The sequence below is a fragment of the Oryzias latipes genome, chromosome 15, assembly GCF_053564925.1.
Source record: "Oryzias latipes strain Hd-rR chromosome 15, Olatipes_Hd-rR_3.1".
In the NCBI taxonomy this organism is placed as follows: Eukaryota; Metazoa; Chordata; class Actinopteri; order Beloniformes; family Adrianichthyidae; genus Oryzias; species Oryzias latipes.
In genome coordinates this window covers 11506689-11533820 of record NC_136251.1, presented here as the reverse complement: position 1 = coordinate 11533820, position 27132 = coordinate 11506689, and the positions used below count along the sequence as shown (strand labels likewise).

Below are 27132 nucleotides of genomic sequence, written 5' to 3'. Positions count from 1 at the left end.
GTAGCAGTGAGACAGAGACAAGAGGCTGAGATGGAGGTAGCGGAGATGAAGATGTTGAGGTTGTCCTTAGGAGTGACCAGGTTAGACAGGATAAGGAACGAGTACATCAGAGGGACGGCTCATGTTGCCTGTGTTAGCGACAAAGTCAGAGAAGCCAGACTGAGATGGTTTGGACATGTTCAGAGGAGGGATAGTGGATATATTGGTAGAAGGATGTTGGAGATGGAGCTGCCTGGCAGGAGGGCAAGAGGACGGCCAAAGAGGAGATACATGGATGTCTTAACAGAGGACATGAAGTTGGCTAATGTTAGGGTAGAAGATGTCCATGATAGAGTGAGGTGGAAAACGATGATTCGCTGTGGCGACCCCTGATGGGAAAAGCCGAAAGAGAAAGAGTTTTGGGAAATACTCCCCCCATTTGGGCAATTGCTGAAAGTGCAGCATTTTGGGTCAGTCAATTTTCCTCAGAGTGCTGTGTGTGGAAGCAAACCAGACCAGATGAAGGCATTTAAACAATGATTTTAAACCAGCAGATTTAGTTTGAGGAGCTCACAGGGTGTGCTTTGGTAACTAGGTTACTGGTTTGATTTGTTGAGTAACTCTCATTAATGTCATTAATGTTTTTTGAAGCCAGAGCAGATTAGAAATAAACTCCATGCTCAAAGAGCACATTTGCTGGAGTAAAGTTTGCAGACATGCAACATAATAAAAGGTGTGATGAGTTTCTAGTGAGGGTTTATGCCCACACTAACACACCCACAGTGAACTTATCAGTTTGCTGCTGGCTGAATTGGAAAGCTTAGTGCTCGGTTATGGAGGATTTCAGAAAGCAACTGTTGAGCATAAGGTGAAACTTTTAGAAGACAACTCAGAATTGGCAGGAAACACAACAAGGTTCAGACAGAGTTCACTCAAAACAGTCTGGAGCGAGAGCCCAGAATTTAAATTTTAACTTCTGATCAAATGGCTTCAAGTCACGGCACAGACAGTGGATTACTTTAACAGTGTTTCTTAATGTCACCGCTGGCCGGCGGCAGAGAAGTGTCTCTCTCACCTGGAGCTTTACTGGGGCCCATAAATTCTCACCAGGTCTTCTTATCAGAGCTAATCAGAATCTTTTTAGGGCCAGCAGTGACTCAGACGGTGTGGAATTCAATACCTCATATATCCGTGTCATCTCTTCCCATCACTACCTGCTTCTGAATTCAATGAACATCTGTCGCAGCCGCATGGAAGGTCAAGCTGGCTGCTGCTGCTCCCCCAGCGTTGGAGCAAATTTCCCCCCTCCACTTTAGAATTTAAAGATGTTCCAAAGCGAGAATGATCATGCAACAGAGCTCCTGCATCTCGCCTTGGATTTAAATGATATTTTTAAGGTTTGCTCAGCGGGGCGTGAAGAGACTCCGGGATCGTTCATGTTTAGATCAGAGGGACGACGCCACCATTTTCTGTCCTCTGCTAACAAGTCTCGTTTTGGGGACAAATGTCTGCTCGTCTGCTGCTAACTTGGGCAGAAGGGAGAAGTGTTTGCAAAACAGATGGCAGCTTCAGCTCCAGGCCACGGAAAAGTGGGGAAATGAAAAATATTTATGCTAGTTGAGGAAGAAAGCCAAAAGACCTCATCCAAAGTGGAAAATTAGCACTGGCTTTGTGTCAAAACAGTAATGTAATTCAGCTTAGGGGGTAAAGACAACTATGATATCATGTTTGAGGTAATCTCTTTTTGGAGGATGGGTGTAACTCAACTGATACCAGATTTTTAAGCAGGGATGCACATTCTTGGACTGCGGTTGCTACGAGGGCCGGGATTGGAGAGCCTAAATGTTGCATAAATCTGTGTTTAAATGTTTACCGCAGGGACCTGCACAGATGGTTTCACTCTGGAGCAGTTGCTTGTTTTCTGTTGGACTAAAGAGATGCAGCATTTAGATAAAAAAATCTGAAGATGAAAAAGGGAGTAAGAAGACAGAGATTACAGAGAAACTGAATGAAGGTTAGATGAATTATGATCCCCTCTCAGAATCTAACCTCCTTTTTTAGGCAATTTATTATCCTGAATGAGTCTTAAGCCTAAAAATATTTTCAATAGAGTATTCATTTAATATCTTGTGTCATGCGATTTGTGAGTCACTACATTGATATTGATTGGGCTCTACGATCTTCATTATTTATTGATTTTTTTTTGGCTTTTATAGATGAAAGGCCTCAAAGACACAACAGTATGGAGACTTCTTCAGACAGTAGTTCAGAATCTGGGATGCAGATCTGCTCCTTTTACAGAAGCAAGGCCGGAATTCTCGTCGTTCTCTACTTCCTGCTTCAGTCTGTCTTCACAAAATCTTTCTTTAAATCCATATTTATGTGAGAAAAAAATAAATTATTTTTGCAGCAGTTTTTAAGTGTTTTGACAGTAGTAGCTGGATGGCTCAGTTTGGACGTAGGACTGGAATGCAGGAAACCTGGGTTCAAAATCCTTAATGGTGGATCCATAGGCAAGACCCTTCGCACTGCTGCCTATCAGGGTCTCCCTGAAAATACAGGGTTGTGTCAGGAAGGGCATCCATCGTAAAAACTCTCTGCCAAACCACCTGTGACGACCCCTGACAGGAAAAGTGAACAACAACAAGAAGTTTTGGTGTGTGGAAAAGAAATAAGGATCCAACATCACAGAGACAAGATCTTAAAGATGTTCTAAATAGTTTGCTGAACAGAGAAGAAGTCCAAACACTTAGCTTGTTTGATAAGTAGGAACATTCCTACCTACTGTTGCACAATTTGGTATAGAAGCTACTCTGGAACAGAGAGGAAGCTGCTTCAGCGGGTCATTCAATTTACCACCCCCACATCTACATTAGATCTACTTAAGGCCTTAGTCCTAACTGCCCTTATTGGGGGAATATGGGCTATCTGATCTGAAGTGTGTCCAAACTTTTGGTCTGTACTGTACATATCACGTATATGTATGCAACATACAAATACTTTCTGATACATTTACCACACACACAACAATCTCACGTTCCATTTTCATGACCTCCCTTAAAGTGGCTGCACAAGCCACAAGGGAACCACAGGAAACACTTTCTCTCTTCTAAAGATGCGGACTCCTCTGTGCGACCCTCCATGGGCCTGGACACCCCAAAAACATTGCAGCACCTCTACAGCAGTGGCGGTTTCTTTAAGACTGCAAGGGAAGCTCGGCTTCCCTTATAATGTCACAAAATTAATTGTCAAATATGTACTATTGTATTAACATTTTATTGACTAAAAATGCGTTAGAAAACGAAAAAGACGAGTTGGTTCAGAATCAGTTACATATAACAGGTCGGCTGACTTGATTTCCTTCTCATACATTCCCGCAGCATCACAGTGCATTTTCCTATTGAACCCCAGCGTCCATTGACTTCAATGGGGCTGCTTTGAACGTTTTTTTTCAGCGCTTCGAACGGTCATTGGATAAACGCTGCGATTATGTCCCGCCCACGGACACTCAGCGTTTCTGGGGCTAAATGGGGAGTGGGCTGGCCCGGACTTTGAGCTTCTGCGTGATGATTGGAGGGTCTGTTGAAAGACTACATCTCCATTTGACTGACAGCGATTCTGTACTACAAGGAATCACTGAAGCTATTCGCGCTTAGTCCCATCGCGGATTTCTCAAGTTCAGTCGAAATAAAAACTGCTGCAACCAATTTTTTTGATATTTGCTTGCCGAAATTGCTTGATTTTTTTACTTTTAAAAAAAATCAAAAATTTTATGATGTAGGCCGAAAATGAGCTTCCCCTCTCTGACAGACCAGTAACCGCCACTGCTGTACAGGTCAACCAGTTTTACAGGAGCATGTGACTATGGCTAAAGCTACCTTCCTTGAGGGAACAACTCTCCAATTTACTTCACATCACAAATAAGGGAGACATTATTTGTTGTTTTTTTATGTATATTTTTGACCTCCTGAATAAATTATGCAACTATTTTCTTTGTATTTTGTCTAATCTTTCTGTGGATCATGGTTGTGTTCCTGTTTTTGGTCATTCTGAGGAGCAGTTATACTGAAGATTTGTTAAACATTTTTGTTTGTGTTGTCATGACCTTTTCTAGTAAACCGATAGATCTAGAAAATAAAAGTATGATGAAAAAGGTCGACATTTTTCTGTTATTAAATGCAAAAAGTGAAATTGGTATTTTATATGGAACCATAACACATTGACTGTTGACTTCAGAAAACACAGTGGATCAACACCAGCAGATTATTTCATCACTGACTGGAAACTTCACATTTCAAGCAATGTGGGTTTTGTACTTCTCCACTCTTCTTCCAGGCTCATGAACCTTGATTTACAAAAGAAATTTAAACTCACTCTCTTTGAACCATTGAGCAACAGTTGAATTATTTTTCTTCCTGTCAAAGTAAAAATGTTCTCTCTCATTCAAGAGTAATATTCAACATTTGTCTGTATTTGGTGGCCCTTGATGACTGACTCCAGCTTCAGTCCTTGTGAAGTTCCCCCAAATCTTTTGCATTACAAACCTGTCAGGGCTGCAGTTGTCCTCCCAACACGATGTTTGTCCACTAAATCTTATATGTATCGATGCAGCACTTTGTAAACAACCATCTTGTTTAGCTATGGCCTTTTGTTTCTTGACCTCCTTGTGAGTAATGTCAACGATTGTCTCTTGGACACTTGTCAGATCATATATGTGCAGCTACTGACCAAGTAAGTCTGAGAGGCCATTTAAAGCACTGGGGTCAAACTAATTTTCACTGAGGGCCACATCAGCATAGTGACTGTCCTCAAAGGGCCAGATATAACTTATACATGTAACTAAATGAAATGAAAAATACATGTAACTTATAACTTTTTAAAGTGACAATTACAGTTGCATAGAAAACATATGTTTGCTTGTTACTCTAGCATAAATCCTTTTAAGGTATAATATAATATCATCTGCATAAAGTGAGATTTTGTAATCTGTTCTTCCGACTGACACGCCCTGTATTCTTTGGTCTTTTCGGATGAGTTCAGCCAGGGGTTCTATACTAATTGCAAACAATAACGGTGAGAGGGGGCACCCTTGTCTGGTTCCTCTTCTGACTCTAAAACCTGCAGAAGTGCATCCATTCACCCGTACTTTTGAGATGGGTTTTGTATAGAACACTTTTATCCATTTGATGAAATCCGAGTGGAATCCCATATTCTCCAGCACCCGTTCAAGATATAGCCAATTAACCCTATCAAATGCTTTCTCAGCATCCAAGCTTACAAGCATTGACGGTTCTGATGTCTTTTTAGCTGCCAGCATGATATTCAGCGTTGTTCTTATATTATTTATTCCTAATCTACCGGGTATGAATCCAGTCTGATCTGGTTTAATTAAATTCCTTATATATTTCTGGATTCTCTTAGCCAATATTGCTGTCGAAATTTTCATATCACAGCAAAGTAAACTTATGGGTCTGTATGAGGCACAGCTTGCAGGGTCTTTACCTTCTTTGTGTATTACTGATATTATTGCTTGAGACCAGGATTTAGGTGGGTCATTTTCTGTTAAAGTATGATTAAAAACTTTTTGTAAAAGAGGCAAGATTTCATCTTTAAAACACTTATAAAATTCACCTGGGTACCCGTCTATCCCTGGAGACTTATTGTTTTTCAGGTTTTTAATTATGGCCCGCAGCAGTCATAGACTGCAAGGACCATATTGTAACTGCTACGAGGGTCGAACACTCAAAAAGGTCCAAAACGTCAAAAAAACGCGTCAAAACGCCAAAAAATGGGGTCAAAAGTCGCCCAAAGCACAAAACGACACGACAATTGTGTAACGCAACAAAAATACACACACACACGCACAACACCATCGCACAAACCTTAAAATTGTAGTCGCAAAAATGGCGACAAAAACACAAAAAAGCCCAAAAAAGCCCTCAAAGAACGGGTTTAAAGCCAAAAAGACATGCCCAGCCTATAGTAAAAGACAGGCCGCATTGAAATACATAGGCCACCTGACTGCAAAAACTTCTATATTGTTTCTGCTTTGTTTCATTATTATTACGTTTCTTCTTTCTTACGGATCCGTTGATCGCAAATTTGACCCCCGCCACATACCCGAAAACTCACCAAAATTGGCACACATCTGGGATAAATTGAAAATGAATTTTCGGCAAAGAGAACGTCACCCCCCCCATGACGATGACATCACGGCGAGCGTTCCCGTAAAAAAAATGAATGGGCCGAAAATCGCTTATGGGGCCAAAAAAAAATATTTCAAATTAGAGCAACGAAACCAAAACACGCGTGTTGGAGATATCCCAAAGAAGTTATGAAATCATTATGGGATGGCCACACGACCTACGGCTTGGCGGCCATTTTGTGGCGAACTCAGAGAAATGGCGATTTTCGTGTTTTTTCACAATATGGGAAAACGACACTTTTGTTCAAGCGATTTTCACGAAATTGCACACACATGCCACAAACACGATTCTCCAACTTCCAAAGAAGTTTTGTTGACCTTTGACCTTGGCAAGGGGCGGCCATCTTGAATTTTCATAAAAAAGGACCTTTAGTAACGGATACAAACGAAAACTCGTCCTAGGGATTTTTATCAATCTTTTTGAAACTTCTCGGGCATCAATGGCAAGCTACTGTGGACAAAATGTTGGAATTAGAAGTTGTAGAATTTGAAACGCGTGCGCGTGGCGAATTCGCAACCGTCGCCATTTTAGCTAGCTCGCACATATTTTATCGGAATAGCCTGAAACTGAAATATGCGATACCCTGGCCCGCACTGTACAAAACGATGTCACATACGACTAAATCGATAAAGGAATGTGGCCGTGGTAAACAAAAAACCATCGCAAAAAAAAGTGCTGACTCGGCAAAAAAAATTTTTTTCGGATTTTATTTTTAAGAATCGGCTAACGAAACCCAGATAACTTTGTCAGGTATATCCAAAGAAAGTTTTGAAATCATTACGTGATGGCGACACGACCTACGGTTTGGCGGCCATTTTGTGCCAAAATCTACCATTTTGAGTTTTTCGCGTTTTTACACAATATGGAAAAATGAACTTTTTTTCGAGCGATTTTGACGAAATTTGACTCGCATGTCCCTAGCGTAAGTCTACAATCACCTTTGGAGTTTCGTCGACCTTTGACCTCGGGAAAAGGCGGCCATCTTGAATTTTCTATAAAAAACACCTTTAACACCAGATTCAAACGTAAACTTGTCGTTGGAATTTTCATCGATTGTCTCGAAACTTTTTGGGCATCAATGGCAAGCTACTGTGGAAAAAATGTTGGAATTAGAAGTTGTAGATTTTGAGCGGCGTGTGCGTGGCAAGCTAGCAAAGTGGCGCACTGTTATAACTCCCATGCATTTCAATACAATACAGTGAAAATTGAATGCATGCATTCATGCCTGAAACAGAATACATTGAAAAAGACTGGACATGGACATATAAGGAATGTGGGCGTGGTTAGCATAAAACCACTGTTGCTAAGGACGACAAAAAGTTTACTTTTACCGATTTGTCAGAAACTGACGTCAATCTGTTCGTCCTTCCGAGGGGACCAAAACATAAAATGGTTGCTATGGAGATAAAATCAACAGAAAAGCCGCCATTTTGGAAAAAGTGGGTTTTTTATCAACACATGACATGTAGCTCTCACCAATGGAGGAATGTGTTTTTCTGAGTCAGTTGATGATGCTGATCGCTATGCTAGCAATTTTAGCCACATTAACATAGCTAGCATAGTTAGCATAATTAGCATTTTAGGAAATGTGTTTTTTTGAGTCAGTTGATGATGCTGATCGCTATGCTAGCACTTTTAGCTATGTTAGCATAGCTAGCATAGTTAGCATAATTAGCATTTTAGGTAATGTGTTTTTCTGAGTCAGTTGAAGATGCTGATTGCTATGCTAGCACTTTTAGCCACATTAGCATAGTTAGCATAGTTAGCATAATTAGCATTTTAGGTAATGGGTTTTTCTGAGTCAGTTGATGATGCTGATGGCTATGCTAGCACTTTTAGCTATGTTAGCATAGCAAGCATAGTTAGCATAATTAGCATTTTAGGTAATGTGTTTTTCTGAGTCAGTTGAAGATGCTGAATGCTATGCTAGCACTTTTAGCCACATTAGCATAGTTAGCATAGTTAGCATAATTAGCATTTTAGGTAATGTTTTTTTCTGAGTCAGTTGATGATGCTGATCGCTATGCTAGCACTTTTAGCCACATTAGCGTAGCTAGCATAGTTAGCATAATTAGCATTTTAGATAATGTGTTTTTCTGAGTCAGTTGATGATGCTGATCGCAATGCTAGCACTTTTAGCCACATTAGCATAGTTAGCATTGTTAGCATAATTAGCAAATCCAGCCTTGATTAGCTTTTAATTTGCGGGCTGTGAGGGCGGTGAGTTCAGCGGTGGTGCGTAAAGTAGGGCGTGGAGGCGGGTTGCGTCTGCGGGCCATACAACGCCGCTTGCGGCTTTAATTGTATTTTCTATTTCTATTTTTTTAATGGGCTTTACTAAAGTTTCAGCTTGTGTTTTAGTTAATTTGGGCATCTTAATTTTTTCTAAAAAGGCTTTGATCTTTTCTTCTCTATTTGCAATGTCCGGTGAGTCATACAATTTTTCATAATAAGCAGAAAAGGCTTCCGCTACATCTTTTGGGTGGGATACTACTTTCTTTGAGGACGGATTAAGTATTTTTGCTACGCTTCGATTGGCTTAAACTTTGCGTAATTGGAATGCCAATAATCTGCTAGCCCTGTTTCCTGATTCATAATATCTCTGATTAGCAAATCGTAAGGCTCCCTCTGCTTTATTGGTTAATAAATCGTTATATGCCTGTCTACAGTGGTTTAAAGATTTTAGGGTGTTTTTATCATTTGTCTGTTGATGTTCTCTTTGCAAATCCATTATGTCTTTCTCTAGTTTCTTTTGTTTTTTTTCCCTATCTTTTTTTATTTTAGATGAGATCGCTATAATTTTGCCCCTCAGCACTGCCTTTGCGGCTTCCCATAATATAGTGAGCGAGGTTTCTCCATTATCATTATTTTCCAAATAGTTTTTTCCATTCTTGTTTAATATCGTTGACCACCTTCGGATTGTTTAGAAGAGAAACATTTAATCTCCATTGTCGGATTTCATTGTTATTTTGCAGATTTAATGAGAGGACTACTGGTGCATGGTCAGATATTGTTATCGAGTCAATATAGCAGTTTGTGACTTTATAGGCATCTCTTTTTGACACACAAATAAATCTATTCTGGAGTAGCTGTTATGTACTTTGGAGAAAAAAGTATATTCCTTCTCTTTTGGATGTTTATGTCGCCATATGTCCATAAGTCCCAGTTCCTGCATTGTATTATGCAGCAACTTTGTTTTGCGTGGTGTCGGTCCTGGCTCAAATGGTTTCTTATCTAAATGTTGGTTTAAGACACAATTAAAGTCTCCCCCCACCAACAGGAACCCTTCAGCATGTGAAGATAAGATGACAGTTATTTCTTTAAAGAAAGATGGGTCATCTTCATTTGGTGCATAAAGATTCAAAATTGATACTTTAACATTCCCGATATGCATAAATCCTTTTAAATTTTATTCTGTCAGGTTAGGTTATATGGACAGTGTTTTAAGTCCTAATGCATAGTCTGATTCCCCCTAGATATGAATAAATATACATCAATTTCTATTTTTATTTTAAGAAATTAAAAACTGTTATGCTCTCGCGGGCCACATAAAATGAGATGAAGGGCCACATTTGGCCCCCGGGCCTTGAGTTTGACACATGCGATCTAAAGGTTCAAGAAATCTTTTGCAGGAGTTACAACATAATTAAAAGATTAGGATGTGACATCAGTTTCCAACATCGTTTTTTCCCTCCACAAAATTCTTATTATCGGAAACTGAATTTTCCATTTCCATCATCTATAGCCCGTAAATATTAAAATTACAAGGAAACAAAACTTTAAAATAGTTTAGTCTATGTGTTATAATTCCATACATGCTCCTCTTTTCGAGATTACTGATAAACAAGTGATGATTTTCATAGTATCATAATTATGATTTTGTTTTACTTGTAGTTTCCAAGTTTTTCATGATCCTAAACCAGAGTAGATTCAGTTTAACTTTGGAAGAAGTTTTGGAGAAAAGCCTGAAGGTCAGTACAGCTTCCTGATAAAAACGCCTGCACAAACTAGTGCGCGTTATCTTCCATTGACTTCCTTTGTATAGGAATGCATGTGTGATGTGTGAGTGCAGAATGTAAACTGCAGCCATGTTGAGGCTTTGTAGTTAAGAAATGGATGCCCCTATAATCTACTTGCAGATGAATGGAGGCTTGTATGATTACAGGCTTTCATCTGGTCCCGTGTACACACAGAAGCTCCAAATTTTAAAATCGTGTCTGGTAAATACAGATTTAAAAGCTAGAATCACTTAAATCAAAACTGTGTTTTTATTTACACTTGAAGGTGGTTCATTTCTTTGATGTTTCTGGGCTAGATGCTTTTCAATTGCATGCTTTTGATGTTCAAGAATATAAGTGGTGTTTCCGTGCCTGGATCTGAGATTACATATGTATTGTTTTATACAGAATTTACCATTTAATTTTTTCTTACATTTATTGAATTTAGTCTAAAACATTTAGCCTTTCCCCACATCTTTTCAGTCTTTTATTTTGGATTAAACCTCCCAGTATTGTTTCATAAAAGGCTAAAATGTGTTATTACTTTGTGGTAAATCAATTGAGTCGTTGCTGCTCTGCTGCCCTGTCTCAGTCCTCATTTGCCTTTCCATCATCACATTGGTTTCATTTCAGCATGTGGTGTTCTTTTGTCACAGCAAGGTGGCAAATATAGATTCAAAATGTTGACTTCCATAAAAGGTTATTGACATATATACCAAGTTTACTATTGTTCTGCATGTTACGAACAGATAAGAACTATGTTTCTTATTTCTCCTTGGTAGAAAATATTTTTTTGCCCTAGGACTTTTTGTGGTCAAAACACCCAGATGTCCATGATCAAATCCCGATTGGACATGGGCAGTGAGTGTTCTAGCTATAAAATGTCCCTTTTGGCCAATATTATTTACTGGTCACGTTGATTGTTTTCAGTCTTTTTTAATATTCCACGGTTTTAGATGTTTCATGATGAAGAAAATATCTGTCTGTGTCCTTTGATGCCAGATTTTTGTCAAAGTTGCGTATGTATGTCAGACGTCATTTGATTGACTGAATTTGTTTTCATGTCCCGACATATTTTTTCTACTAATTTTGGCAACTAGAGTTAAAATAACATTCTTTATACTTCATTAAATGGCATTATATATGTCAAGACCTACATGGATTTGACTCACCAAAAAAGTAGTCTTTCCACTACATTTTTACTTTTACTTGACTAAATTTGTAATAAAATGTTAATCTAATTGTGCTCCACTTGTATAATAACTTTTTCATTTTTATCCTTCATTCTTTATTCTTTATTCTTGTGGTCTTTATGTGAAATTTCCACAACTGAACCACATTAAAACAATGGAAAAAGTACGAATAAACCACACAAAGAAACGTAAATCGATGTAGAACATGAACCGTTCGTGATTACTGCGCTGTTTACATGCAATTCATTTGTGATTTGAGGGTTAATTAAGTAATTTTAACGTGATATTGTGCCATATGTGGAGTAAAAAAGTTATATATTGGTTGTACATTCACGAAAAGCCGTTAGACATACCTGGAACTGTTGTTGAAAGGCAACAAATTTGCGTGTGCATCTCACAAAAAATAATGCACAATTGTATTAGACAAAACCCATGACGACATCTGTATGGCGTTTCATCTCTGCCATAAAGTGAAAGGCTGTAAAGACAACTGAGTGGGCGTTTTCAGGAACTGAGTGAGCGAACCTTACAACCGCGCAGGCACAATTCTAACCGAGCGAACCCGTAGTTTACAACTGCACGCCTGCAATCCTAACTGAACCGTGATCCTGGGCGCTCACTTCCCCTTTGTGCGCTCGCCTGGGTTTGCGCGCAGTGTTAAGGGGGCGTTTTTGTCACTTGCGGGGCGGTGTTCAGGGGTGTGTTTGATCGAGCAGTAAGCTTTCTGGTTGATCTGATTGGCTGAAATTTTCTGGTCAAATGCGACGAGGCAGTGGGGTGGAACTTTCATCTTTCAAAACAGGGGGGCTAACAGGCGGCTCTTGAGCTGCATGCGGCTCTCTGTCTTTTATCATAGTTTCTGTAAACAGTACTCTCACAACAATAAGGCGAACATAAAAGTCTTACATTTTCTCCAAAATGTACAAGAGCAGCCCTAATGTGTTGTTGTGTGACTTCAGTAAAGAGGACCTAGGAGAGAACAGTGAGAATGGTACGGAGAGAGGCGAGGACGTGAAAGAAGACCCTCCCCCCCTCCCATAGTACAAAGGTGCAGATATGTGCATAATGCAGAACAACTTTGTTGTGGAAACCCTGAAAATGCAAAAAAGAGACACGATTATGAAGCACAGTTTAAACTGCAAGCTATCAGCTACGAGGAGGAACATGGGAATAGAGCAGCTGCAGTTCTGTAAAGTTAGAAAGATCTTCACAGATTTGGACTTCTGCCCTCAATAACTCTTCTGATAAACGTTTAAATGTGTCAACAAGTATCTCAATCATTTTGAATAAACACAGAGAGTGAACTACAAATGCATTTCAAACGAAAAAATATATTTTTTTTGCCTTTTAATCAGAATTGTTCGCTTCAAGCTGCGTGAATGCAGACATGCAGCGACCCTGCTGCAATGAAAAGCTGCCCACCCTCCGCTCCTTTTACTGGGAGGCAGCGCCGGCGAGTAACGCCAAACTTTTAGACTGTAGGACTTAAGCTTGGCCTGACGCGTCTGCTTTCACTGTTGTTTGGAGCGGCACGGCAACGAGAAGGACTCTGACGATGACGAAAGGGAAGCTGGCGTGTTTGATAGAAATGTTTTCCGGCTTCATTCCGGATACAGAAGATGAGGACTTTAATGGATTTTTGGATGCTGATTGATGACTGAAAAAATAAAAAATTAATCACAACCAACTCAGTTTTGCGCTCGCTGCCTTTTTTAAAACACACACGAGCATGCATGTTTTACCGCTATGTGTTAACGTTAAATACAGAAAAAAACACCCAGAACTGAACCTGCGCCGTTTAATCCAGTGCTGTTGTATTGTAAGGAGAGGAGTGCGTTATAATATGACTTTAACTGCGTGTTTGTGTGTCTGGTAGGTCAGTGCATGGTGTGGCTCATTGAATATCACAGTTAGAAATTTCGGCTCTTTGTGTCAAACTTGTTCGCCACCACTGTGTTTACAGCCACATTACAGCCGCCGTCTCTTTTTTATTAAAGCCTCTAAAAGAAAGTCCCGCCACGCTGCCTCGCTGGATTTGACATGCTAATTTCAGCCAATCAGATCAACCAGAAACACATTAGGGCTGCTCTGTACATTTTGGAGAAGATGTGAGACTTTTATGTTCACCTTATTGTTATGAAAGCACTGTACTGTATTTAGAAACTATGATAAAAGGCAGAGAGCCGCATGCAGCTCAAGAGCTGCCTGTTAGTCCCTCCTGCTTTGAAAAGTGAAAGTCCCTCCCCGCTGGCTCGACGCATTTGACCAGAAAATTTCAGCCAATCAGATCAACCAGAGAAGTTACTGCCCCCAAGTGACAAACACACCCCTGAATACCGCCCCTTAACACTGAGCGCAAATCCAAGCAAGGGCGCAAAGGAGAATTGCCGGCGCGGGATCATGACTCAGTTAGAATTGCAGACGTGCAGTTGTAAAATGCAGGGTCGCTCGGTTAGAATTGCGCCTGCGCGGTTGTAAGGTTCACTCACTCAGTTCCTGAATACGCCCACTCAGTTGTCTTTACAGCCTTTCCCTTTATGGCAGAGATGAAACGCCATACAGATGTCGTCATGGGTTTTGTCCAATACAATTGTGCATTATTTTTTGTGAGATGCACACGCAAATTTGTTGTCTTTCAACAACAGTTCCAGGTATGTCTGAATTATATATACCACACATGTATCATGAAACAATGAAATTGTGAGAAATGCGCAAAATTTACGTAGTTGTTGTGTGACATGGCCTTAAGAGGTTAAAGTAAAAATGTTAATGTGATATTCTAGGAAAATTTGCCCCTTTTGAAACCATCCTCTAGTGGTCATTTGTAGAACTACAAACTGTTGCATTTTGCTTTAAACACAAAAACACAAGTTGTTTTTCTAGAAAATACATCAGGTGTCATGTTCAAACTGTTATCCTGTACTTGAGTAGCTATGCCACCACTCCCTTTTTTATTCCTAGATAAGTATTTTACATTTATATTTGAACAGGAATGTTTTTGTACATCCACTAATTAATTTGTCTAATGCTCATGTTTCTTTTCTTTCTCTATTTTGGGTTTGGGACTTGTGTTGTAGCCAACTGCATTCCCCAGTGCCAGAATGGAGGAATGTGCCTCAGGCCCCAGCTCTGCGTCTGCAAACCGGGCTCAAACGGTGCATCATGTGAACAGACAACGGTCCAAACACTTCCTTATCCAGCACTGCCTGAAGGCGGACACACCAATGGAAACAATGTGGTACCGCAGCGGCCCATTCCCCAACAAGTATCCCCCAGTGGACATGGCTCCACATCCGCTTCAGCTAACAACATGGCCCAGATGAAGCTAACTGTGAAGGCAGCACCACAGTTTGTACGACCCCATTACTTCCAGCAGCACATCCAGCATCAGTAAGTACCAGCCTCCAATCTAAGCTTCATTCATCAGAGGCTCCAGGCTTTTTTAATATCAATTGATGAATTAATATAATTTTTTTACAACCACAGACAAAATGTAACATTAGACATAGATTGACCAGAAAAAATGTAAATTACAGTTCTGAAAAGATCATTTTATTTATAAATTGGACAAAACTGGTTAAACCATCTGAACCTTGTAGAACATGAATACATTTTTATCTTGCTAAGTCATGCATAAGAAATAACTGATCTGAATTTTTAAGATTAACTGTAGTTTTTCTTTTTAAAACTAAGCCTTGATCACTGTCAGACCTATTGAAAATGAAAGGCATTTTCTATAAATGTGTAAGGAAGGCCTGCTGATACATTTTAAAAATACATTTTTAATACATTAGCCATTATAGTCCCACTCAGATCATCCTTTGTTGTAGTCACACTGGTCTTTTATTGTTGATTTTCTACTTTTTAGCCAAATCTCAAAAACCCGTGTCGTTTTCAAGGACATAGTTTCTGCAGGGCGGCAGGAGTTGATTTATTCATTCACCTCTGAATTGTAGATTAAACCACTGGTGCGGAACACAACTATAGAGAACCTTCTTAGGGTGTGGTCCCACCAGTGAAAGAACAACAAACTTCCTGGTTGAATGAACGTTAAAATGAAAACAAACAAAAAAACGTGTTTAGTTCACTGTACAGAGCCTGGGTGAAGTGGAGCCTCCGTTTTTGGCTGATAGCTGAAAGCAGTGGCACAGAGTGTGGTCTTCTGCAGCTGGAGCACACCTGCTTCTGTCTTCTTGTGCCTTCAAACCTTTGCTGTAAAAACCTCAACCTTTTTCCTCAAACTTCAAGTTTTCCATCTTGTCCGTTCTCATCTGGCCCGTGGCATCAGCAGAACATTTTCTTCCAAAGAACAGATTCTCACGGCACATTTTCTCCTCTTAAACTGTCCTCTGTGAACCAAAGAGATGTCTGTGGTGAGCTCCAGCATCCAGATAATGTTTTTACGCATCTCATTGCTGGGTGGATAACATTTCAGATGTCAGAGGATGTTAATGTGCTCTGTTTTAAATGCACGCTGTAAAATGATGTGGACTCGAGCTGTGTACAGCTAATTGCCACCAGATCTGTGTCCTCGAAAGCTGCTCTCCATTAGCATCTGTCTCCCACACAGTTCTTTTGTTTCCACATAAATCTAAGTGTTTTTTTTAGACAAGACAACAAACCAGGACAGTAACTTCAAGGTTAAGAGCTTTTCTGTGAGTCAGACCTGTTATGGAAAGAGAAATCTGAAGATACAAGAGAAAAAAGATGTGTGGCAAATAACTTCAGCAAAAATTGATGGGAAGCAGGTGTGAAGTAGTGATAAACAGCAGAACAACAAGGAAACAGTCAAAAACGGAAATACAGAGTCCTGTGAAAGTAAGATCAGGGCTTGACAGAAAATAGGGAAACAAATCTTGAGTCTGACTTAACAGTAGAGTAACAAAGATCAACTTCCTTTTAGGAACAAAAGATTTATTAATGCAATATTTAGGTCTAGTCGTCCTTCAAGTCTTTACTCTAGAGCAGGGGTGACCACACTTTTCTGGGCATGCATGCTATTTTTGAGACAAGCTCCAAAAGATCCACCTATATACAGTGGGGCAAACAAGTTTTTAGTCAGCCACCAATTGTGCAAGTTCTCCCACTTAAAAAGATGAGAGAGGCCTGTAATTTTCATCATAGGTAAACCTCAACTATGAGAGACAAAATGAGATAAGAAATCCAGAAAATTACATTGTCTGATTTTTAAAGAATTTATTTGTAAATGATGGTGGACAATAAGTATTTGATCAATAACTAAAGTTCCTGGCCAATGACTGAAGAGATATTTAGTCACTGGGTTTTGTTTACAAGCTTTAGTCCGTAACAGAATGGGCCGTTTGATGCCAGTCTGAATACAGACCAAACGGCATGGTAATGCTAGACCGAACGCGATTCATGCGCCAAATTTGTGCCTGCTGACTCTCTTTCATTGCCCATCAAGTTTGATGCTCAGTGGTTGTTCAAAAACGTGTGAACTAGACGCTCCTGTCACATGTGAGAGAAGTTACTGTCAAGATCTTAGCCTCATTGCTACATGAAAGCATGACTGGTTATCTGTCTCCATGTCTGGTATATGACATCATTCAGTCTTTTTCTTTAAACGCAGTCCTTACCTAATACTGCAGAAGCTGCGTCTGAATGATGGCGTGTTCAGCAGTACGTCCATGTCTCTGTTACCTAGTTTGATGACTTGCTGTTCCGCATTAGTCCAAGGAAGAAAAAAATAAAAACAAGAATAATAATGTCTCCGTGCAAATAAGAAAACGTCATGAAGTTCAGGAGGAAAACTTCATGTTTGTTTCAGACAGCGCTATTTCTGCGTTGCTGTCTGTAGTGATACAAACACACACAGTGACCTTTGGCGGTTAACAGGAAACAGCCGCTAAACGGTTGTTGGTGAGAAATTCGGGATATATTAGCCTTATTTTTATTTGTTAAAAATAATCACACATAAGTTGCTCCTGAGGATGTCGCACCCTTGGCAAAACTATGTGAAAAAACGCAATTTATACTGAGCTTTCATATCTTCCAAACAAATCATCCTATCAGACACAATAAACCGGTGCAGACCTGAAGGGCCAGTGTGGAAGCATCTTCACTCATACTGGATTCAACATCTGTTCACATTCCAAAACTAGTTTCTATACAAAATCAAACTCCTTTTTTATCAGGTTCATGTGTCCTTGCGTAAGTCACCTTACCTCAAAAATTCCTTCTTTGTAATAATATTTGGATAAAAGCGATTGAAGCGGTTACATTTATCATGTCTATGCTATGAGAAAGCACAGCTGGAATTACCTCAAGGACATTACAACACATATGAAGACAGAAACCAATTAAGATTTTCTTTACATAATTTACTATGTTTTTGACTCCAATATGAAAGCAACCTATTAGGAACATTTCATTGCTCTGAATAATTTCAAAACACTATTAAAACACCTGGAGGTTCAGATGCAAGAACCAAGAACAGTCATAGTTTGTGACCTCAGGGCTTTAGAAGGTCTTTTCACAGACTGAAGGAGTCGACAGAACTTCAGACAGACCAGAACCTCTTGATTCTGGACCAAACTGTAATCCTTCACAAGGAGTTTTTAGGAAATTTTCTTTCCTTTGCTAAATCCCTCGGCTGGTGTGTTGTTCATACGGTGAGGTTCAGCGAGTTCGTCACGGTAGAGCAGAAAATGTCAGCTCTCAGGGGAGGAGGACTTGGACGGATGGAGTGTAGAGGTCAGCACTGGATTGTGATTGTGGCCAGAAGTGAAAGCAAAGACTGAACACACATTTAAGAAGTGCACAAACCTCAATCTGCAGCCCTGTCTCACCGATCTGTTTATGTGGAAATGAGTAAAATCCCCTGTCTGATATTTAAGACCAGCAGCCTTCTATAACCATTCACTGGACTCCCTCTCCTTTTCCATTTGATAGAGCAGTGTGTGCCAATGTTCTCAGGCATTCCAGATATTTTTTGAGACTGAAATTAAAACTTTTGTTTAGAAATCCTGCCCTCATTACTCCTAACAGTTTGGGTTTGAATGTCGTGGTTCCCGCCGTATTTGGAATGAGACTTTTACAGGACTTTTTCCTCATAATAACACTAAAACTGATGGACACCCCTATGATTCAACTCGATCAAAAGATATTCCCCTAAAAATACAAATTTGGACCTTAAAGAATCACCCCCTCCCCCTGTACCCTTTTTGCACACAGTAAAAAGATCTTCAAAACCAGACTATAAGTAATTTTTAGTGTAAAATTTGACATTGCCAGTCAATAAAAAATTACTTCATTCATTCATTCATCTTCTTCTGTTTATCCCTTTTGGGGTCACGGGGCTGCCGAAGCCTATCTCTGCCACTTATGGGCGAAGGCAGGGGACACCCTGGACAGGTCGCTAGTCTGTCACAGGGCCACATATCACACATCCATTCATTCTCATACTCACACCTAGGGACAATTTAGAGTTGCCAATTCACCTATGAAGCATGTTTTTGGACGAGGGGAGGAAGCCGGAGACTCCGGAGAAAACCCACACATGCACAAGGAGAACATGCAAACTCCACACAGAAAGGGCCCCCATTGATGTTCTGGTTCAGGTCCCCCAGCCGGATTCGAAGCAGGGGCCTTCTTGCTGTGAGGCAAGAGCGCTAACCACTTCGCCACCATGCAGCGGTTACTTCCTTTAAAAAAACAAACTAAAAAAACAAATAGAAATTGGTTCCATTTGCAACCTCTCTGTAGAGGTTTTTTCCTGGAACTGCAACATTTGGCACTTCTTGGTTTTGGTTAAATCTGGAAATGGAGGGCTTGATGTTGCCATCATTCTAGCTCTTTGTTTTTGTGCTAAATTTAAAATTCTTTCATTATTTTAGCATTCACAATGCTCTTTAGACAACATTGCAGCACTTGAACAACTTGCATGAACTTCATTCAACAACAAAAGCCCTGTGTGATTAAACTACTTGGATGAAAAGAGAAACATTTCAAGCAGAGAAGACAAAAGGTCCAGCGCATGACTCATCTTCAAATCACTCGCCTGAAAGAATTTCACTTGAATCTGATGCATTTAGAGGCGTGTTTTTCCATAGAAACACTAGAATCACTTTAACTTTGTGGTTTTGCTCATGAACTTGGACATCTCCAATACATCTGTCGCAGTACTGACCACAAAACCTTTAATTTTGGGTTAACACAACCCACATTATTTTTAAAAACAAAATGCAAGTGCAGAGATCAAACTCAGGAGGAACATTCAGTCTGTTAATTACATTTAGGCCTTTTGCATGATGATTAATTTTGGTGGCACTTAAAGGGAGCAGCTCATTGGCATGAAGATGAGTAGAAAGTTGAAAATAGCTCTGTCGCAGCATTGACTTGAAAATCTTTTGCTCAGAAGTTTACACATGCAGGAGGGTTGTTAAATAATATAGTAACCGCGCCTTCTGGGTTCTCTCTTCTTTAGTTTTTTTCTTTAGTCATCTCTCTTTAACTTGTGTTTGTTTTTGTGTATTTCATTATTTTATTGCATGAATAGGGATTGGTGTTTTTTATGCATTCTTTTTTGTTTTTATGTACAGCACCTTGAGCTGTTTTTTACGTGAAAGGTGTGTAAAGAAGTGTAGAAAAGTTAAACGCCATTTATCATTCGGATTTCTGCCTTTAACGATAAGTAAACCGGTCAGGATCCAAAGAGCACATAAACAACTAAAATGTAATTGTTTTTAGAGCTTGAGCTCCTTTTTTACTCTCTCAATGATTCACTTTGAGTTTGTACTCAGTCAGTACGGCAGCAGTTCAGAGTGCACTTTCATGCAGCAAGCATTGCTGTGGCATAGTGATGTGTTTCATGTGTTTTGTAGCTTGGCTCTTCAAACAGCCTTTGATTTCTTTTTGATAACTTTTACAGGTTTTTCAATGAGATAGTAGAGGTGAAAAAAACACCTAAATCCACACAACATCACCGTACAAGAAAGAGTTGGGTAATGCCAAGATAGTTTAAAAGAGTTTCTGTGTTTCATGACAGTGTTATTCTACAACAATTGAAATTTTTTGTGTGTGCTTGATCAGTGAAGGCAATTTTGTTAGGTATTCTACGGTGGCCCAGAAGGGTCATGACACAACACTTTAGATTTTGCAACACAAAACAAAATAACACACTACAATTCGTCGCAACACTAAAAAATTTACTTAATTAAAGAATTAACAAAACAATTAACTCACAACACGAAACAATAACTCGCAACACTTTCACAACGCTAGTTTCCTTTTGTGAAAGTATTGTGTTGTGAGTTATTGTATTGTGTTGTGAGCTAATGTTTCGGGTTTTGAGTTATTATGTTGTGTTGTGAGTTAAAAGTGTTGTGTTGTGAGCAATTGTATTGTGTTTTGAGTTATTGTGTTGTGTTGCAAAATCTAAAGTGTTGTGTTTGAACCCTTCTGGACCACCGTAGTAGCCTTCTTAAGAAAATGTATTTGCACCATCCTATCGTCTGTGATTTAAAAAAATATATTTATAAATTAATTATTTAAAGATCTTCACTCTTTGAACATTGACCTTAACTATCTTGCGTCTCCGTCCTATCATGAGTTGTTGTAGCCTGATATTTAACATAATTTACTTTTAGAAATATAGTTTTTCTGGTCAATTTAATAAAGTTAGCATTAAACAAAGTCTGGACACCTCCATGAATTGAAGCAGTTTTGTTAAGAAAAGGAGATGAAACCATACAGAAAACAACAGTTTGAAGTTATCAAGCATGGACCAACATCTGTTTTTGCATTTGACCTTCCACAAAAAAACAACGTTATATGTCTGTTTTTATTCATCAGATGTTGAATTGGCAGCATCTTATGGCATAGTTGGGTCCACGTAATTTGATTAATAGATGAAATAAAAGTTTGCACATAAACCATGTCTGCAGAATTGGATCTTCAAACCTTTGTTAGTCTTTAGCAACAATAATATGTGTGTGACGTTTGTCAAAGCAGCATAGCAGGACTCAACATTCTGTAAAGCTGACCGTTCTCTTCATCTGTCAGTGCTTTAAGTTCAGTGGGCAGTCATTTGGGGAAGTGTGTGTTCAGCTAAGGCTTGTAAATAGTGGTGATAAAAATACATTCTCCTCTGAACATAGACTCACCCTCCTCCCCTTTTATAAAATGTCTGTCAGTGGGTGTACTTACTGTCCTTGTTTAAATGGCCATGGTTGCATATTTACATGTGGTTATTTGAACCCACAAGCTCAAATACTTGATACTGGTTTGTGTTTGTGGTGGAAATCACCAGCCTGCTCATCAACACTGAGCATGTGGGCACATGAAAGCGTACACACAGTTTCATAATGTGAACAGAAGCTCTATTTACAACCTTACAGGGCCATAGCGCAGCTATTTAAATGGCTATCACTTTCTGTTTATTTATACTGCGTCAGGGGGGCTATCATATGAATGAGATGAAAATATGTTCCATTAACAATCGTCTATCCATGGAGGTTTATCAGCTCTTCCCTGTTCTTCTGCTTGTGGCCATGTTTATGTGGTACTGGAATGTGGCCTGCTTAAAAAAACACAAATTTCATTTATTGGTCTAGAGTTTTGTTTGGTTTCTGAGCCCTTGTGAAATATTATTACAATAATGAAAGAAAGTTAGAAGATCAGAGTTTTTCTCATTTGACATTTGGCAGTTGAGATAAAGCAGTTAAAAAAGTTTTAAAGTTTCTACATTTGTATAGTCAAAGCTCGGCCTATAATACTTTTTGTTTTACTTGACTTTTATCATAAAAGCAAATGGGAAGTTGGCAAATTGAAGATCTGTAACAGTTTAGCTCCAGTTAGACTTTTTTCCACATTTGACAAGGGAATGTGGTTGATCTTCTGGTTATTTGGAACCCATTTTTTTCCTATTGAGGCCTATTTGAAAGGAGAACCAGATGTAGTCCATCAAGTAACCACTGGGGGCTTGCTGTTAATTTGCCCTGCCCAATCGCCTTTTTTGTTTTTCTTTTTGCCAAATTGCCAAATGTGGCAATTGTGAATGAACTATTAATTCTTTGGTCAGGTGTGGGACTAACCTAAACTCTGTGAACTAAACCGACAAACTCTTGTTTCCCGGAAACCAAGACTCTTCTTTTCACTTTTAAACAAAAGCTGCTGTGATTCACTAAAGCCTTTGTCACAACTGCCCTTACGGTAGATATGAGCTGAGACTGTGGGCAAAAAATGAGCAAACCTGCACAGAGCATGCAGGTGGCCCACCAAAATAATCAAAGTTGTAGACCGCTCGGTGAACCAGAGAGCAAAAATGTTCATGCACTTTTATTCATATGGGCATGCTGCGAGTGACAGGTCGTAGTAAAGACTTACACAACACGCAGACACTCCTACGGCACTTACCTAACGTGTACATCCCGTGCAACGACTAGAGTGTGGCGTAAGGGCTCCATTCGACAGTATCACCTGTACGTCATTAATGCATGCAACTTACATTATCCCTACAAATACTTCATGATGCACTCAACACAAGCACAACATTCAAGAGTTCAATTTTCATAGACATCCCCTGAGATGGCCGTATTAGCCTCAGGGGAACTGCAAGACACACCCCTTAAGATGCATCCGCTCCGGCGGCAGGGGGGCTGCTCTCCTAGTTGGGTTGGAGCTTGCTCTCTCCGTCCCCCCCATGCGTCCCTGCTCTGGGGGCCCCGAGGCGTTCCTGCTTGCCCTGGCCCGGGGGGCGGTTGTTCTCTATCTGCTGCCGTGCGGGTGTTGGGGGGTCCTGGCTGCCGCTGCTGCTGCGGCGGGGGTCTTGGTGTGGGGATGACTGGGAACTCTCCCTCCTTCTATTTACATTCCATCATCCATTTTAGAAGAACATAAACACTCACTTGAGCACAGGTGTTAGCTCACCTTTTGCACAAATAGTTTGCGTGACTGAATGAAATATTTCACACTAGTTGGTTTGAATGCAAAAATATGCGTGTGTGAACACTATCTGTATTGTGTACATGTTGACATGTGAACATTTTTGGAGCCAACAGGTATGTTTATAACATTTGAGTGTGTGTGTGGACAGACCCCACCCCTTCTAGATTTGTATTACATCTGAACCTTACCGTAATGATAAACATCCAGAAACTTGTTCCTTTATGCTGCTTCAAGCCCCCCCCCCCCCTTCTATACTCACCCTCCTATCCCTCCCTCTCTCTAACATCCCTCTCTCTTCTTCCTTCCTTAGCTTTTCCGTCCGGTCCAACACAAAAGATTTTCAAAGAGGATTAAAATGAATAAAGTTTGGCCTCAATTACAAAAGGAGTTTATTCAGACATACCTCTGGTTTGTCAGAAGATTTATAACCCCTATTGTTAAAGTAAAATATGTCTAACACAAGAGGCCTTCAGCTCTCATCTGTTTGCCCAGCTGTTGGACAGGACAAGTAAAAAAAAAAAAGCAAAAAAAAAAGATGCGTCCACTCCTCTTTAAAACCCTCCATGGGCCTGGGTAACCCAAAGACCTTCTACCGGCGTACGGGTGCACGTGACCAAAGCTTAAGGTCCGAATCCAGATGGACAGTCTGACCAATAAAAGTGTTAAAAGCTCTGTGCATATGGAGTGGAAACAAGAAACCATGACAGTGCAGAAAGAGAGGTGCAAACTCACAAACTTTTCGGAAACTTGATGCAGTAAGGAGCTGACACCAATGCAGGATTGTTTGTCTACTTTTGAGAGTGCAGTGAGACCATGCAGGAATTTCAGATAGATCAGAACAGACGTTACTTGGGAAATTATTAATTGACATAAGCAGCAGTATTGAAATATTGAATTGGATTGAATTAAACAAGAATTAATGTCAAATACATTCACATTATAGTTTTCATAAAGTTCAGCCCACTGTTGTTTTTCTTCATCAAAATAATCCAAAGGGAACATTATTGGAACATTCTAGCACACTATATGGTCACATGTCTTTGCTAAATTCAAAGTGTTTGCACACATTGGCCTAGAATGATTAGTTTTTGCTGCCATCACATGTCTGTTGTCTGCTGTGATGCACGTTGTCTATTTTACGTTATAATAGAATAAACCTACCGTGTCTCAAGCCAAATGGAATTTTCCAATATCGATATAAGCAATTTATCTAACTTTGAAACATTTTTATAATGGTATAGTTCATTTCGATTTAATTAACAACTTGCCTTAGTCAGATCTGGTTGGATTGTAGGAATAGAAATTCGATTGAGTCGATTAATCGTTACACCCCTACAAAAAAGTAAATGCTGCTAGCACAATCCTCTAAGAATGAAACTGCTGTCAGTCTGGACCTTTCGACACAAGAAATGAACTCAGAGATGATTGACAATCATTATTGTGAGTCTCATACATCTTCAGAACTGTTCTCCTCTATCTGTCCTAAGAGATTGATCTGTCTGTGCTGTGATAAGCTGCTTATTGAAATTCACAGAGGATGATTACAGTTTAGGGCACATGCATCATTTGATTGAGACAACGCTTAGTACTCTCCATCCTGCAGTTATTAGGAGATGCATAGAGCCTGTCTGACCTAACAGAAAATGAAGGCTTTCAAACACAACGTATCTCCAATTACATGAGTATTTGCACCCTCACTCTTACTATTAAGAGAGCATGCTTAGTAGTTTGAAAACCGACAGCTGGCTGACAACAGTGAGAAAACACAAAACACCTATGCTATCTTTGTGTAAAACACAGGCTTCTTCTGTGTTCCCTATAGTTGCCTATTTTTGTCATGCTTCCCCTCAAAATGCACAGCCTAGTGTGTTCATCAGAGGCTGGATGGAACATTCTACTGCAGAGATTAGTTTTGATAAAGAGCATTTTTTAACATACTTTTAAAAAATAGATGAAAAAATGCAATATATATATTTTAAGTTGCACTTTCCTTTAATACCCTGGAAAACATTGCAATATTCTTTTAGCATGAATTGCTGTATTGTGCAGATTTTAGGAGACACACTGCATTAGCAATGTGGTTGCATGCAAGCAGTGAAATGTTGTTGCTTCAGTGATTCAGTAAGACAATGCTGCTTGGCAGTGGTGTGGCGACAGAGCATTTTGGGTGGCCAACAACGCGGCTTGGTGACAATTCTGACATATGGCAAAGTTTTGGCACAACGAGACCAAATATCTGAACTTTGGTTAAGAATTTGCTTCATACCAACAACCCATGAGGAGTTCAGCTTCACCCATGATGTGTTGACATGATCAGCGGTTGGAGTCCAAAACCAACATGAAGGAGAATCTGATCATTTTTCTCCGGAACTTTTAGATATCTTTCTTATTTACATTGCAACAATAATAATAAATGTCCTCTTATTTTATTCTTATTTTTATTTTTTCCCTCTATCTATTACGGGTCAACAAGTCTTCAAATTGAGTCACAGAGAGACGGAAGTACCGCTGAATTCATCATTCAGACACAGCTCCTGCGGTAGTATCTCCCACATGCAGTGGGAGCCTCTAGTATCTAAACAGAGGTGGAGGATGCAAATTCGCCATGCAAATCGCATTTGGAGTGAATCCAGCATAAGATGTTCAACAAACTCAAAAAAACTTTATTTCCCCCTCATGGACCGCTTGACTCTGTCATTGGTGATTCATTTACCTGAATTTGTCGCACCATCAATTTCTGAGCAACCACTACAATTCTTTGGCATTGCTTACTACTGCAGGTGATTGATATTTGCTGTTGTGGCTGCTCTTCTTTATTGTCTAACTTCTTCTAAGCAATGGTTTTGTTAAACTCCTCAGGCTGGCCATACTCTTAAGGCGCTAAAGCACAAGTTGACCAAGCTCCCATCCTCACACTGCTAGATGAATTTTAATGATCTTCTAAGCTGTCTCTACAATTGTCTGCAGCCTCTTCCTGTCTGCGATGGTGCAGCTCCAGAACCATACTGTAACACAATATGTCAGGACGGTAGAAGGTCAGGTTAGTGGCAGGTTAGTGTTAAGATTGTTCTTCCTGAGGACCCTCGGGAAGTGTAGATGTTGCTGAGCCTTTTTGAGTATTGCTGTATCGTTGGCTGTCCAAGAGAATTTGGAGTGTCTCCACACTGCTAAGACACCCCAAGCTTGTGGTTTATATTTTTTTAATTGGTTCTGGTTTGACCTGTCATATCATCCAGGAGAGAAGAACCTCAAAGCTGACAGGCAGGAATGAGGTGGACCCACAATACCACACCAGAGTTTATTCTACACGAGTGGGTTCAGTTGGCAGCCACCAGGGTGAATGTTGAGGGTGAAGCTAAACAGTCTCTCTCTTTCGAGTTCCCATCATTTTCAGTGTTATCCAGAGTACCTTTACGTACTAAGGGAGCTTAATTCTAAGGTGCTCACTTAAGCCTTTGCGTTTTGTTTCCACTACCATCCTGGGGTATGCACCAACTGTGCTCTGGTCAGGAAAAGATATTGGTGGCTGGGGGATCACTGGGGTAAGACACTGGAGAATACACAATGGCTTATTCCAACTGTGCTACGGCCAAGTGTTCCACCCTTATGCCATGTGGATTTTTTACAACTTCTGTCTGTTTTTAGGTGGCCGTGGTTCCGTAGTTCTATGGATTTTGTTGGCTCCCTTGGTCTCTGGAACACATTGTTTTTCTCACAGTGGTGGACCAATTAAGGGTTGCAGTGGTGCAAATGTAGAGCAGTCAACCTCTGATTGGACGTTGACAAGTTTGGTTTCTGCTTTACCTGCCCATGTCTCGAAGTGTCCTTTGACAAGACACTGAACCCCAC

General features: G+C 39.9%; 1 protein-coding gene across 3 annotated transcripts in view; it reads left to right on the top strand.

Annotated features, from left to right (window-relative positions):
• Positions 1 to 27132, top strand: part of ltbp1 (latent transforming growth factor beta binding protein 1) — a 131707-nt gene that overhangs the window by 17914 nt on the left and 86661 nt on the right. For all 3 annotated transcript variants that reach the window (XM_011472800.4, XM_011472798.4, XM_011472799.4), the window contains exon 3: positions 14454 to 14766. In XM_011472800.4, the coding sequence (XP_011471102.1) occupies positions 14454 to 14766 (313 nt within the window). The remainder of the gene's footprint in view (positions 1 to 14453; positions 14767 to 27132) is intronic.